Here is a 15,864-nt window from a genome sequence, read left to right on the forward strand (position 1 = left end):
AGAGAAAGTGAGAGTAATAGCTGCCAAGTTGGGCTTCACCTGTGTTCTCAGACAGTCTAAGAAATAAAATGTGACCTCTCCTCAAACACCTAACTCTTCTCGTTTATGAGTATTTTAGTCCTGCTGAAGCTCAACTCAGTTTGCATTTCACTTGGATGGTTTTTGTAAAGATCTGTTTTCTCTGTCATTTCACCCTGGTTTTGAGTGAATTCCTGTTGCTTTGAGGATGAGCTGTATAAGGCAGTCATGCTTGTTTGAGTCTAAAAGTCCTTCCACAAGGTTATATATATATATGATGTTCTTAGGTGAAGAACTTAATAAGTAGTCCATGACAAAGCTCTTTTTTGGGCAGAATTCTTTTTCTTGGTACCACAGGGCTCTGTAGCAGGGTAACGTTGCCCAAGACTATAGACCCTGTTGCTCAGCCAGGGTTCCCAAGCTCTAATATTATTATTATTGCACTGTCCTAGGTGACCCAAAGGCCAAGCTCGCATAAGATGAGATGTCTTTTCAGGATTAGCTTTGTCCCAAAGGATCCCATTGATCTTCTAAGAAGAGATCCAGTTGCTTTTGAATATCTCTATGTACAGGTAAGTGAAAGCCTAGCCGTTGCTAGTGTAAAAGAGAATAAAAAAATACACTTATTATATATATAAATTTACATCTTCACATAGAAAAGCATGGTTGCAGTGAATCCTGGCTTTTATTACTACTGCATAAAGCCAATGAGTGCACTTGGGGAATGTGCAAATCTCTATCATCTGCAAGGTCCTCTTTCTTCATAAGACTCTCCAAGTAGGAATGCTTTGATATCTTTCCAAAATACATTCGGCTTTAGAGAAGAGTTAATACTTATTTATGGTACTGTAATATCAGACAGAAATGATGTCTGAAAAGGAGCATCCAGTAAAGTGGAGGATGGGAAGACTGATGTACAAGCAATGTAGTTCTCCTGAGTATCAATCCTGCTATCATGAGTCCTGATATACTAATACCCTCCAAGCACTCGTTGTGATGGAGGATTGCTCTTCTCTCCAGGAAGACTGAAGAGAGCTTAGGTCAAAATAATCATGCCCTTTGCTCTTTGGCAAAAGTAGTGGTATTCTTCATTAGTGCCCATATTACGAATATCTGACACCTCTGAAAGCAAAAACACAGTTCTGATTCTGAGTTAGGGGTTACTTTTCATGAAGTGTTAATTTAAAATTAAAAAAAAAAAAAAGAGAGAGAATAAAAAAAGAACAGTAATTTATTTTTAGTGCAAAATCTTTTAACGTGATGCTCCCTCTACTGGTTCTTTGGCAGAGCTGTAACGATGTGGTCCAGGAAAGATTTGGACCAGAACTGAAATATGACATTGCCCTGCGGTTGGCTGCATTACAAATGTATATTGCAACTGTGACCACCAAGCAAACTCAGAAAATCTCCCTCAAATACATAGAGTAAGTTGAGAATGCTGTGTGTTCTTTAAAAGTGAAACGTTAGGAACAACTTGTCAGTTCTTTAAGGTTGTTTCTTTAGTATGTCTGTATGCATGCAACAATTTAGGTTTATTCTTCGTCACTGAATTTAATTCAAGTGTGTTAAGAGTAGTACATTTTGTCCTATGGGTCTGTTTACATTTGATGATCTATTTGGGCATAAATGTAAATACAATTAGCTCATTTGCTTTCAGTGATTTAAGATCTAAGTTTATATGGTCTGTATCCTAAGGTTTTAGTAGAGATTATTATAGTAAGATTCAGATTATTGCTTGTTTCAGAAGACAGTGGGTCATAGATTGGAGTTTGTAGTATTTCTTAAATGCAGAAGTACTCCAGTAGGCACCTGTCTTATGTTAGACACCATACATATACATATGTATGTATACATATATATATATAACTACAACAGAAAAGAAATATTAGAAAGTGCAAATATCTGTATATCTGCTTGGATTTAAAAAAAAAAGTCAACAAAACACCTCAACAAAATAAAACCCCCAAGCCCTAAAACTTTTGTTGCTGTTGCTTAGTTTGCTTGCAGAATGGAAATAACAGCTGCTACACACTCTGTCTTGTAGAGTTTATCCATCATATTGGAGACAGTGTTCTATTCTACCCTATTAATGAATCTGAAAAAGTAGTTACTTAGAAGTAAAGAGTCAGTCTTCTATCAAAAGGTGCTTCCAAGGAGAAAAAGAATTTGGTAAATGGAAGTGAACTGGTTGCATTTGAGGAGGACCCAGCCCTCCCCCAACCCCTAAACATAAAGATGACAAGAAAATGGCTCTGATTTCCATATTCTAAAAGAAACCAATAAAATACAATTAAATCTGACATTACATTGTTATATTAGCTCCTATTTTAATTCTGTAATCATACTTGTCAATGTAATTAAGTGGTGTTTAACATAGACTTTAGATATTAAACTAAAACAATATTTTCTGAATGGCATGATTGAAGAGATGGAAGGGGTAGAAGAGAGATTGTTTATCATTTTGAAATACCTTTTTCATAAGAAATAAATAGTTTAAATTTAAGAAATAACATTTTATTGCAAAACTCCGGACTTCACCAACTCTCCTTCTATTTTCAGGTAATCATTCACTTGGCATCGTAGTCACCAGTCTTTAGATAAATAATCATCACAGGAATGTGAAATTAAATATATGCCTTTTATTGCAGAAAAGAATGGGGATTAGAGACTTTTCTTCCATCTGCTGTGCTGCAAAGCATGAAAGAAAAGAACATAAAGAAAGCACTTTCCCACCTTGTCAAAGCAAATCAAAACCTAGTTCCTCCAGGCAAAAAGGTATTTCATTTGCATCTTAATGGAAAATATGTTTTAAAGAACAAAACTGTGGCAGACATGGGACACATTTAAAGCTAATCCTTTGGAGAAACACCTAGCCACTATATTTTTAGAGATTTAACTTCGGGTGCTGGCGCAACATAGCCAAAAATTATTAAAAATCATTAATTATGCACCAGCTAAACTATCTTCTTATCTTGAGAATGACAGAGAACTGGTGTTAATACCAGGTTAATACCTCATGTATGATAACAGTATATATTTTTTTAATTAACTTAGCACTTTCTATGAATGGCAGATTTGATAGGAAAGTTTCTGTTCTCTCTCTGATGCTCTCACCTGACATAAATGCTGTTTTTCAGATTGTTTTCTGTTACACTGTAGAGAAAGACTTTTCGCTGGCCAAGATCTAACTGGATAGATGATGGTCCTTGCAGTAAATGACCCTCCTTGCTGTTGTAAAATGCTTTTCTTAGCACTCAGCTTTCACTTCTGCTGTTAAAACACGGATAAGACAAAGTCTCTGAGAAATGCCTTTGTTTCATGCATGCAGCTGAGACTGCTCTTAGACACCATAATGTGGTTTCTTAGTGTAGGTCATCTTCTCATTTTTAGTCAATGGAGAGAAATAGGCACTTTCAGGGAGGGATTCATCCCATCTCACATTCGGGACCAGAAATAGGTCAGATTGCTTGTGTCCTAGAAATGCTTATTTCTCTTCATGGACTATAAAAAGAACCTATGAGTGACTAGTTGAGACATAAAATAAGCTGAATCCTGCTTCATGACACTTTGTTTCTGAACGAAAATACCTCAAAACAGCTGGTGCCTGAGCTAAGGCTCATTGTGATCAGCAGAAATCCTGCTTGGAGGTTTCAGAACACATCGTGACTGTGAAAATAGCTCTCTGCATTTGACCTCAGGAAGAGAGGCTGAAGCACTGTGTGTCTCCTATACTGCTGAAACTAAAGCTAAATTTTGCCAGTTGCTCATTATTTATCTTGGTAGTGTAAACTTGGGTTTATTTTGGAAGCCATCACTGCTGCAGGCCAGGTGTAAGACAGTGGGATACCAGTATCAGTTCTTGGTTACAAGAGGTATTGCAACAGTCCCTTCCTGCAGCAAACAGACTTTGCTGGGTTTGCTTCATTCTTTTTGATTTGAGCTTTGGAAATATGATTTGATTTGAGCTTTGTTTGCCAACATGCTTTCTTAGCACAGACATAGGTCTGAGAAGGAAAGCATCTGAGCTCTTCATCACCTCCTGTCTCACTCGTAGGTACTAATACAGGAGCTAGCTGATTTATTTCTGGGCTGTTCCTTCACATGAAGGGAAGCTTGTAATTCTCAGGATTCTCCTGGTTTTTTACAACCCTTGTGTATTTCTGCATCAAGTGTACACCTGGTGAAACAAAGGGCAAAGCATTACCAATAGTTGTCCTGCTTTGGGTCCATTTCCTCCTTGTTGTCTAGGAAAAATTTAGGATGGGGCCCTTAAAATGCTGTTTGAGATTAAATAAGATTTTGAGTTAGAAATCCAGTGACTGGAATGAAACTAGCAAATTATTCAAGACTGTTTTATATTACCTTCTAAAAGTCCCGATATAAGGGTTTACATGAGGGAAGTGTAAGGTTTGGATTCAGACTGGTGAAACGAACTGTTTCTTATCTCCCTTCTGTCTCATAAAGTATTTCCAAGGGGTTTTTTTGGGGGGTTTTTAAGTAGGTAGTTTAAGCTCAGAGGAAAAAAAGAGGAAAAAAATTCTGGCATGTATTACATGACATGATCATATGTATTGATGCGCTGTATTTAGCTTTCTGATTTATTACCTGCTAAATATAGTGGAAGAGTGTTATTTTAGAAAATAGGAAACAAGTAACAAGTTGGAATTATACACCAAACACCACTAGCAAAATGTAAAATACATAGCTGACAAATGCAAATTTTTTGTTCTCTTTCTCTATATAGGTACATAAACCTTTAAGAACTGATGGAGTTTATGAATGGAAAGCTGCTGTCTTAGCCTTGAAATCCCTCAGTGAACAGATGTTTAATCTGAGTACTTTAACATTTTCCCTTCATTAAAACATCAGGATGTTCTTTAAATGCTCTGATCTGCCCATACCCAAGTCCTCAGTGCATTTTAACTAAACAAGCTAGAAATTAATTTTAAGAATTAAACTGTTTCTCCTCATCTGAAGCTCAAGTAGTTCAAGATTTAGTTTCAGGCTCCAAAGAGCTGTTATTGCAGACCATTCTCTTTATATTACACAAATAACTTTTCTTTAGGAATTTTATAATGTGGTGATTTCCACAACTACTTCTTATCCCTGTTTCTCCTTCCTCAGCTCTCTGCTCTGCAAGCCAAGGTGCATTATCTAAAGTTCCTCAGTGATCTCCGATTATATGGAGGGCGTGTCTTCAAGGCAACACTAGTGGTAACATTTCTCTTAAAAACGTTTCTTCTCTTGATTTTTTTAATCTAATTCTTTTTTCTTTTTTTTTTTTTTTTTAAAGCTGGATCATATAATTTTCTTTAGAAGTTTAGGTTCTAGTCATATGCTTAAAAATCAGTTTTAATTGAACCAAATCCCTTTTTGTTTCTTTTCATCTTGAAAATAGCATATCTGTCATTATGTAAATTTTACTGGGAATTTGGAGATAGCATTTTCTTAGCAAATACGCCATCCAATTATCTATTGAATGCTAAAATTGTTAGTCTGGAAAAATCTTAATGACAAAGTTTTTCTTTTAACAGAAGCAGAGTCCACTCATCGTCTGTCCATCTAACTATCCACCTAAAATCTAGAGTGCAATCAACATCCAGCAAGAAATTCCTTTACTTTTTTTAAAATTATCAATCAAGTATGCTCTTGTGTATTGTATCTATCTAGTAAAAACATAATAATCTTTAATGTAGAAATGCCATGCAAATGTAACTCTATATAACTGAAAGAAGGGAGTGGTGATTTCTGTCACTATGCAGTACCTGTCATGGTTTTTACTTGTGTTTTCTTTTTTTTTCTGGTAAAGCAGGGAGAAAAGCGTTCAGAAGTGACTCTGTTGGTAGGGCCGCGGTACGGAATCAGCCATGTGATAAACACCAAAACAAACCTTGTGGCTCTCCTGGCAGACTTCAGCCACGTGAACAGAATCGAGATGTTTACAGAAGATGAAAGCAGTGTTAGAGTTGAACTGCATGTCTTAGATGTAAAAGTAAGTTTGTTGTTGATTTGTGTTGATATTACATCTTTTAAAAATGTTTTTGTGTTGGAGAATTAGATTAAGCTATGCTGTTCTGAACATTTTCATGCCAGTAGTACTCTGAGAGTACATTTTCAGCTCTTCTTTTGCTCGTGGGACATTTATAATACAGGTTGGACCTACAGTGTACTAGGCTGGTGTTTTCCAGCACCAGCATTCTACTTTGATTTTTCTCTCAGCTGGCCCTCAGCAACTTGCTTTGTTATCTTCATGGATTTCCATGGTAAGAAGAGGTGATGATAAAATTGGCCTTCTTATGAAGCTCCTTCTAGTGTAATATACAGTATTATTACAGTTAAATAATTGCTGGCTGCATTGGACCAGTGTCCCCTGTAATCCAGTGTTATATCCATAAAGTTTACTGGAAGTAACCACACAATAGTTGCAATTAAATAAACTGTAAGAATGCATGAGTTTTTTCTTAAGCTTTATCATTCCAGTTCGGTATTCACAGATGCTCATTATCTACCTGTAGTCATTTAATTTCTTTAAAGTCTCACTTAACACTTCACATCTGTGTGGCATCTAGTGACAAAATGAGTGGAGTTTTGTATGTTACACTGTTCTGGTTGTTTTTAGTGTGGTTTCTATTAGGCTTTGAAGTGAAAGTCTTCATAGACTTTCCAGGGCATTAGTCTGAATAACCAGAGATTGAAGGAAGAGTTCTCATTGTATTTAAAACTTAAATATTTGATTAAAATAAATAGAACCTAACAGTTATTTTTGCTTACCCAGCTATACACAAAAAGCATACATGAGGAATATTTTACTAGGCTTCTGCTTTGAATGCTTTAGGTGCATTGACCTGGAACTGTTTCTTTGTATTTAAGGTAATGAAAAAACATTGTTGTAAAGTAATCTAGATGCTCTTTGACAGCAATTTAAAAGAAATTTACAGGTTGGTGAACACAGCAGCTCTTTCACCTTACTTAGCAATGGTAGCACCTGAGGAACCCAGGCTGCTTTGCCTGCATTATTGTGCTAAACTCATAGCCTTCTTGTAAGAAAGCTATGATCACCTTTTCACAGATGGAGAAAGTAATATAGAAATTAAATCCTGCTCACATGTAATATACAGCACCGTATGCCACAGTATTATGTATTACCATGGTATTATGTTGTTATATATTATAATACTGCTACTGTCTTCCTGCAAATTGTGCATATCCCCGTCTCCTTGCACTGCAACACATATGATCTTAAACCCAGAGAGACTGACTAAAAAATAAAAATCTAGGAGGCTCTGCATTGAATTAGACAAAAACTTGCCTCCGTGGGGCATAAATAGGGCTTGTAACTATGTCCTGTGAAGGAGATGCAGGCACACACGGGTAGGTATTCTCAATGATGTTTTCATCCTTTCACTTACCGTCAAGCAGCAGGTTCATATATCCAGCTTCTGAATGTACCAGTATATATGATATTATTTTCTTAATGAACAGACAGTTTAGATTTTTATTTTATTTTTGTTTCTTTAAATATGTTAATATGTTCTCAAGCATGTTTCACTGACAGAAGCAGGCAATAAAAGTTTAGCTGTCACAGGACATTTCAGCAGATTAGCAGTACTTGACAGCATTTTTTTCAGCAGTCTGAGAGTTCTGCAGAGTTCATTAATTTCTTCTAATCAATGCAGAAAATTTGAGATGAATGTAGCATTTCACATGTCAGTTTTTAGTAGTTGCTCAAAAGAATAGAGATTAATTAATCCACTGTAGGTTTAATAACTTATAGTAACTATAATAGCTATATTTGAATACCTTGAAAGAAGCATGTATTGAAAAGAAGCTCAAGCTGTAGCAAAAATAGGTTAAAGAAAAAAAAAAAAACAAAAAAAACCTCATGTATTTTTCCAAGTTGATGAAAACAGTTTATACAGTTTATACAATGTTCAGGGCATGTGGAACATGGTGGTCTAAGATGCTGTAGCACAGGCTTTTAAAAACTCATCAGACCTATTGTGAGTTTGTTAGTAAGCTGTGATTATCAGTTATGTTTTGGGCATAGCTTCCATCAGAATCAGCTGTCTTTTTACTAGTAAGGAGTTGAGTAGGTTGAAGAGCAATCCTTGTTGTGTGTGACATTCCTCCTGGAATGAATGATAAAGGTCCTTGCATCTGTCTTGTGATAGTGGGCTCTGCATGTTAAGTTATGATAAATTGTCACAAATGTCCACATACTATGAGTCACTACAAACTGTGAGTGATAAGATGGGTTGTCTATGGTCTAATTTCTAGCTATGCATCATGGTAAGGGCTTCATTTTTATTTCCTGTCTAGGGCTTTTAGAGGCTAGCCACCTTAATAAATTACATTTGAGGAGAATAGCTTTTGGTATTAAAAGCTGTAGAGACGAACAAATTTTTTAGGCAAGAAAATGAATACATACTGGCAAAAGAAAAATTAATTAAAGTATGTTTCACATGGATGTCTTGAGTCTGATGCTTGCTGTCCTGGCAGCCATAGTTTTCCAAAGGTCTGAGGTCTCACTTTTTGTTAGGACTCTTTTTTTTTTTTTAACAGTGTTTTGTGTTTGTTTTCTTTGCTGGTCACCATTCTGCTGATCTTTCTATTATCTCTTTGTCTCTGTTTATCTGCTTATTTGTTCACTATTTGTCAGGCCACAAACACTGAAATCTTTTAACCAGTGCCTGTCTTGCGGTGTAATGATAGCTTTAACCTGACTGCTGTATTTTATGAACCTCAACTTTCCCTGACTGCTAGCTTCCCGTCATGCTCCTTTGCATATACTTAGTGCACCACATTTTCTAGGATGCAGCAGATTCCCATACAACTGCAAGACTCCAGCACCTTATGTACCAGGTTCTTCACCTGTGGCAGATTCAGAGTAACGTTAAATAGAGCTTTTGCCAGAGTAAGATTTCTGTGCAAGAAAAAGATGGAGCAGCTTCATTCAGAAAGAGAGCAATCAGTTGTTAAGATGTTTAGTTGGACTTCTACCTTACTACAATTCCCATCTTGACTAAACCTTTTATACTGTTTGATATTGGTAGTGAGGAAAATGAATTCTCACATGTACTTTTCAATGTGGTGCTCATGATGTAATTACTTTTGTTTCGATGTAATAGTATTGTCAACAGGCAAACAAATTGAGGAGGAACAGCCTTAACTTGATTGTATTCTTCTTAGCCTATTACTCTTCTGATGGAGTCATCAGATGCAATGAATCTTGCTTGCCTAACAGCTGGATACTACAGACTGCTGGTTGACTCAAGGCGTTCAATATTTAACATGGCCAACAAGAAAAATGCAGGGAGCAGAGACACAGGTATTTATCTCACAGTATGTTAACGATGGTCCAGTGTATAAAGCAGAAGTCAACTTAAGCCAGAGACCCTCCAGATAGATAGAAGGCTGTGTTAAATGAGATCTGATTTCTGGCTCAGACCTAGTACCACAGTATTCCATTCAGCTTTATAATGTTCCAATACCCAGCTGATGATAGCATCTTCATGGTTAAAAAAACCATGTGTTGAATTTCTTTCATACTCTAGTAGACAGATGCACGCTCCCTGTGAGAGTCATTATTTTATATGCATATATCTTTTGTCAGAATAGATACGGTGTTGGAGAAACCAGATGCTTTTGTGTTACTGTGCCTGGAATAGCATATGTATCTAGCTGCGGTTTAAATTTGTTTAAGAGTACAGAAGTACTAGTTAAACCAGTTAAAGTTTAGATCATTGGGTCAACAGTTGACTTAATGAGAGGTGAATTTGAAAGCATTTTCTGAAGTATTTGATGACTCAGCTATCCTACTCAGAGTGTTTAATACTCATCATCAACAAATGATTGTTTACAAATTACATGACTTTGTTCTTTGATTTCACAATGTTGATTTTATTTCACCATACTATAGGACCTGAGAATAGAGGGAAGCATAATATCCTTGCTTCTGAGTGGAATTGTATACCAAAAGCTACCACTTTCCTGGCCGAAGGAGATCAGGAGGCTCAAATGTCCTTTGCTGATCCAAAGCAGAAGACTATAGATGTTTCCGAAAGTCTGTTATGTCAAAAAGAACACAGACATCTGTACATAGAAAATACTTATAATTCAGGTGGATTTGATCAGCATCTGGCCAAACAAAGTGACCCTGCTGAAACAGAAGAAAGCAGAAATTTTAACCAGCCTTCACTGCTGTCACTCTCAGGTTTGGAACCTAGCAAGAAAGCACAGGATTCTCCCAGGGGAGCAAAAGTTTCTTTTATATTTGGAGATCCCAACTTGGATGGTATCAGTCCCCAGACTCTTGGCTATGAAAGGCTTTTGGATGAAAGTCCAGAAGTACTAGAAAAACAAAGAGCCATTTATCTTAGTAATGCCAATGATATTAAAGGCCTGGAGTTGTCACCAGATGCTGAAAGCATTCAGTTTGCAACAAATTCTGTTTATGCAACTATAAGCGATAGTAAAATATTTGGAGGTGCGGAAGGGATAGAAGAGCCTTTGCTGCATGATATCTGTTATGCAGAAAACACTGATGATGCAGAAGATGAAGATGAAGTAAGCTGTGAAGAAGATATTATGGTAGGAGAAATCAATAGGCCTGCTCTTCTCAGCCTTTCTGGTTCTAGTGATGACATTATTGATTTGACTTCACTTCCACCTCCAGAAGGTGATGACAATGAAGATGATTTCCTTTTGCATACCTTAAACATGGCCATTGCTGCTCCTCCACCTGGCTTCAGGGACAGTTCTGATGAGGAAGACTCTCAGAATCAAGCGACACAGCCTAGAGACAACAAGGAGCAAGACAGTAATCTAGGCAATGATGACATTCCAGTGTCGCTTATCGATGCTGTCCCTACTAATACAGAGGGGCAGTGTGAGAAGGGGCTAGATGATGCTGTAGTCTCTACACTTCAAGCACTAGAAGCTTTGGCTGCTTCAGAGGAACAGCAGACGAATGACAATTCAGGTTCTTTCACCATAGTTACATTTATTCATTGAAAATCATTCCATCTCATCCATTTAGCTTTGGAAGTACTCCATTTCATGAGGGTTGGTTTGGTTTTTTTTAGTTTTCCTTTTATTTTTTGCCATCATTTTGCATACATCGTATTTCATATTTAATGGAGCCACTGGTAGTTATTAAACTACCTGTCTCGGGAACTGTGCAATAAAGTCAGACTATTCTTACAAAGAATATTTCTGTCTCTAATACACCCCCCTTTGCTTGTCGCTTATCCAGGTGCCTCAGCTGCTGTCATTTAATTGACTCTTATTTTTTGTGGCTTGCAGGTGTAGCTATCCTGCGAGCATATAGCCCTGAGTCATCTTCAGATTCTGGCAATGAAACAAATTCCTCTGAAATGACTGAAAGCTCTGAACTAGCCACAGCACAGAAACAGTCGGAAAACACTGCACGTATGTTTTTGACCACAAGTGAAGGCTACCAACCACTTGTGGAAGAGCAGACTGAATTTCCCATTGCTAAGAATCAGGCTGGAGGGCCAGGCATGAAGTCCTCACAGCCTTTGGCTGGTGGTCAGACTGCAGAGCTACAGTCAAAAGTTGTGCCTTCAAAGCAGATTCTTCATTCTGATAACATGGAAATGGAGCCAGAGACCATGGAAACAAAATCTGTCACGGATTATTTTAGCAAATTGCACATGGGATCCTTGGTATATTCTTGCACTAGTAAAAGGAAAAATAAGATGACAGATAGTGAAGTAAAAGCATCCTCTGATGGCAATGCTACTGTGAAAAAGCAACAGGGAAATAAAAAAGCAGACTCTGATGAAGATCTAAAAGCTAAATTTGGAACTCTTTCAGCAAGAGACAGCCAGCGCCTAAGCACTTTTAATGTGGAGAGAACTGCCTTTCGCCAAAGATGGTACGCTGCCGAGGATGGGGCAGCAGATAAGCCAAGCCCAGAAACAGTTAATGGGAAGAATTTTCCAAGAGTTCCTGTCCTTGGTAAAACAGAAACTGACTGTAAGGATGAAGTGGATCCTGAGGTGGATCAGGATGATACCTCAGGGCTTAGCCAAGGTGAAAGCTTCCTGTCAGATATGACGCCCGTGTCTTCAGCCAAAGATCTAAACGATGCAGAAGATACTGATTTATCCGCAGATGACCATCCTTCAAAGCTTCCAGAAGCTGAGCAGAGTGTGGCTAGACTTTGTGAGTATCACCTGGCTAAGCGCATGTCATCTCTGCAAAGCGAAGGCCATTTCTCGCTGCAGAGCTCTCAGTGCTCTTCAGTGGATGCAGGATGCAGCACGGGCAGTAGCACGTGTGCTACTCCTGTTGAATCCCCTCTTTGTACCTCTGATGGTAAGCACATCATCTCTGATCCATCAGTGAAGGGCATTGCCTATGTTCCAGCAGATGAAAGAGCTGCCATTCTTCCAAACCATGGAACAACATACAAGGACCTGCACCAGCAGCCCGAAGCCGTGTGTCACAGAATGACGGTGCCTGTTGTGCATTCAGCAATTAATGCTGAACCACTTTTCGGCACTTTGCGAGAAGGATGCCATCGGATCCCCAAGATAAAAGAAACTACAGGTACAGCAGTAATAGAGTGCTTCTTGTGTTTATTCTTAAAGCTACAAGTTCATGTAGAGGTCTAGGTAAGACATTTCTGTTATCTTTATCTGGAACTACACCATCAAGCTGTAGCATACAGTGAGATTAGACCTTCAGTTTACCTGTTCATTTTACTTGTTGTGATATTCTGATGAGCTGCACACAAAGATCAACTTTTAAAAAAATCTCTCATTACAGTTAAAATATTTGGAGGGACACTGATGGAGAGACCTCTCTTCCACACTTTAGAAGCCTCTCCAAAATCCATAGTCACTTGAGTCCAAAATACTTGTTAGATTGTAAAATGACTTCAGAAGTTACATTACTGTAAGGGAGCAAAATCTTTGATTCATTTCTCAGGTATCTCATATGCTATTTTAGCAGGTTGTCAAAAACATGCCAATATGAATAAAAATCTCTAGATGTTAAGAATAAGAAAATGTCACTACCTTATTAAGCATGAATTTACTTCACAATCTGACAGTAGGTGTTTCTTTAAAGTTATAAAAAAATGCAGTTTTCAGAGACAGCATTGAAATTCTTTCAGTTGGATTTTAAATATTTCCCTCTTTTTGGATTGCAACCCACATGTAGCAGTAGTGTGTGAATGCATGAAAATCCAAAAGTGGAACAGACTAGAATTTAGAATGAGAAATAATCTTTCTTTCCAAAGACTGCCGCAAAACCAAACCAAAATTACCATGAATGCAACTTTCTATACTCTTTCAGGTATAGTTAAAGAAGGTATTTTAATCTGAAATTACTCATCTAATTAGTTAATAGAAAACATGAAATTCATATAGTAGGGGAGATTTAGGATGTTTTGTGCATAATTTGCTATTCCTTTTCTTGAATAAGTCTGCTGTAGTGAAATGAACAATTACTTATTCATAAATTATAATTTGTTGACCAGTTGTAAAAGGCATTTTAATGAAATACAAAAGACTGATAATGAATTTTTGATGGAATATTTTGAGGAATGGAGACCATTGGGAAATACCAGGAAACCATTTGTACTGACTGTTAAAAGATTTAAAAGTTCAACCTATGAATATTATCAGGGTGATGCTTAATTATTCTGTCTGCTCTTCTACTACCCCTAGTGTAGCTTTCACAGAGCCTGAAAAGGGAAGACAAGGAGGCATGCCTACAGCTTTTCCTAGACAGCCTCTAGCTGACTCCATCATGCTATCATCCATGCTATCAGAATCAAAGGTGCCAAGTCAAAATGAAGACTCTTGTGACATTCCCAAAGTAAATCAGGCTTGTGGGGCAACAGTTAGTTTATGGCCATATGACATGATAGGAGGAAGCCTCAGGATGCCGCAGAACAAGAAAATGCTGAGACGTAGCAGCAGCAGCAGCAGCATTGGAGGATCTGCAGGCACTGAGATGCTGTTTCAGAAGAAGGCAGCCACGGCCAGCTTGAAATGCCTGGACACCACCCAAAAGGATGAATCCAAATCAGAGAAAAGGGTGGAATCTTCCCTGGGCAAAAAGCTGTCAAAAAGTTACTCTCAGAGTTGTGTGTATGTCAGCACTGATAGGAAGGACAGTAAGAAGTGTTTGGGCACAGGCACCAGTCAGAAGGACTCCAAGCAGTGTCGAGCACTGCCCTTGCGAAAGCTGACCAGCAGCACCTGGAGGTGTCGGGGCCCTTTCAGCTATTGCTTCCTGAGCAGAGGAAATGATGACAACGAGGAGGAAGATGACCGAGACAGCCATCAGCTCTCACATCTCTTCGAACCACAGACCCCGTGTGAGCTGGCAGAACCAGTTGCTCAGTCATCCAGAGACAATGAGAAGAAAGTCTTGGAGTCCCCAAAAGCTGCTGAGCCCCTTCATGATGCAGTCAATGAGCGTGATAAGAGCAGTGCTGACATCCAAGGTGGCCAAATTGATGTGAATCTCAATGATGTAGCCTTCGATGCACGAATCACACGAATAAACGTGATGAAGGAGAAGACTTATGCAATGCCTGATGGTTTTATTGCAGCACAAAAGGATGCCAATGAGCTACTCTCACTGGTCCGAGCAAGTATGGGCAAGAGAGAAGATTTACATCCAGAAACATATGACCTTAAACTTTCTAAGTACAAACAACTGTTATCTTTGGAATCGAGACAGTTGGGAAGTGCCTGCAGGAAAATGGCCATGGCTGATAAAAGCCCTGAGGAAATGCTTTTAGCTATGACTTCCAGCTTTCAAGTACTCTGTTGCTTAACAGAAGCCTGCATGCGTTTAGTTAAAGTCATGAACTCTGAAACACAGCAGCAGGAAATTATAGCTAAGATAGACGAGGTTGTAATAAACTACATTTGTCTTCTGAGGGCTGCAGAAGCAGTGTCAGGCAAGACCTCCGGTGATCCTAGCATTAAACTCTTGGCTCGACATCCGAATACCATGGCCGCTATTGTAAGCACACTAACACGTTCTCTTAAAATGCTTTTAAACAAATAAAATACAAAAGTCACTTCATAATCTACCTTTGCAAAGCCATACATAAAAAAATTTTATTTACTGTATGTGTATGAACTAATGTAACAAACTCAGCTTTCTCTGTATATTTTGTTATTTTATATAAAATAGGTATGAGATTAAAAAAAGTTACAATATTGAACATTGACAAAAGTAATGACTAGATCTGTCCTTTGGTTTATACAAAAACAATAGCCAAAAAACCCTCTCCCCAAGATCAGAAAAACATACAGAAAAAAGTCCCTATAGGAGCAAATTGATGTTTGGCTATTTTTCATATAGTCAAATTTATGGTTGTATGAAGTGAATTTCTAAAGCCTGTTATGTCAATGAAATTGTTTTCTGTTTCATCCAAGTTTTCACTTGGAAAATGCTCCATGTTTAGATTAATTAAATCATAATGTATATAACACAATATTTAATGTTTTAAAATTATAATTTTTAAGCATTGAAAATAGCAAAAAGACATTTAAAATCCAAGAGACTATTATAACTTACTAGAGAATATATATATAATAAATGACTCTTTTGTTCATATGGACTGAATTACCTGATTCTTCTTTTCTAGGAAATTCTGTACTTTAAAAAAACCCCACAAAACTATTGAATATATGAATATACCAACTTCAGAGGGGATCTGATTTTTTGAACTTTAGTGCTGGCATTTTAGACAGTGAAGGTAACTGTGGAGGACTGAGGACACAGAAACCAGCATGGTGGTGGTGTTCTCTGAAATGAAAGATTGATGCCATAATGGTCAGACCAGAATGT

The 15,864-nt window shown here is 37.6% G+C and overlaps 1 protein-coding gene across 1 annotated transcript in view; it reads left to right on the forward strand.

Annotated features, from left to right (window-relative positions):
- FRMPD4 (FERM and PDZ domain containing 4) overlaps positions 1 to 15,235 on the forward strand; it is a 292,960-nt gene extending 277,725 nt beyond the window's left edge. Inside the window, exons 9-17 of the mRNA XM_014875833.2 lie at positions 471 to 590; positions 1,306 to 1,442; positions 2,667 to 2,793; positions 5,143 to 5,232; positions 5,828 to 6,010; positions 9,208 to 9,346; positions 9,938 to 10,999; positions 11,323 to 12,594; positions 13,724 to 15,235. Coding sequence (XP_014731319.2) covers positions 471 to 590; positions 1,306 to 1,442; positions 2,667 to 2,793; positions 5,143 to 5,232; positions 5,828 to 6,010; positions 9,208 to 9,346; positions 9,938 to 10,999; positions 11,323 to 12,594; positions 13,724 to 15,075 — 4,482 coding nt within the window. The 3' untranslated portion in view covers positions 15,076 to 15,235. The remainder of the gene's footprint in view (positions 1 to 470; positions 591 to 1,305; positions 1,443 to 2,666; positions 2,794 to 5,142; positions 5,233 to 5,827; positions 6,011 to 9,207; positions 9,347 to 9,937; positions 11,000 to 11,322; positions 12,595 to 13,723) is intronic.
- The last annotated feature ends 629 nt before the right edge of the window (positions 15,236 to 15,864 follow it).

Source organism: Sturnus vulgaris, chromosome 2 (assembly GCF_052056855.1).
Source record: "Sturnus vulgaris isolate bStuVul1 chromosome 2, bStuVul1.hap1, whole genome shotgun sequence".
Lineage (NCBI taxonomy): Eukaryota > Metazoa > Chordata > Aves > Passeriformes > Sturnidae > Sturnus > Sturnus vulgaris.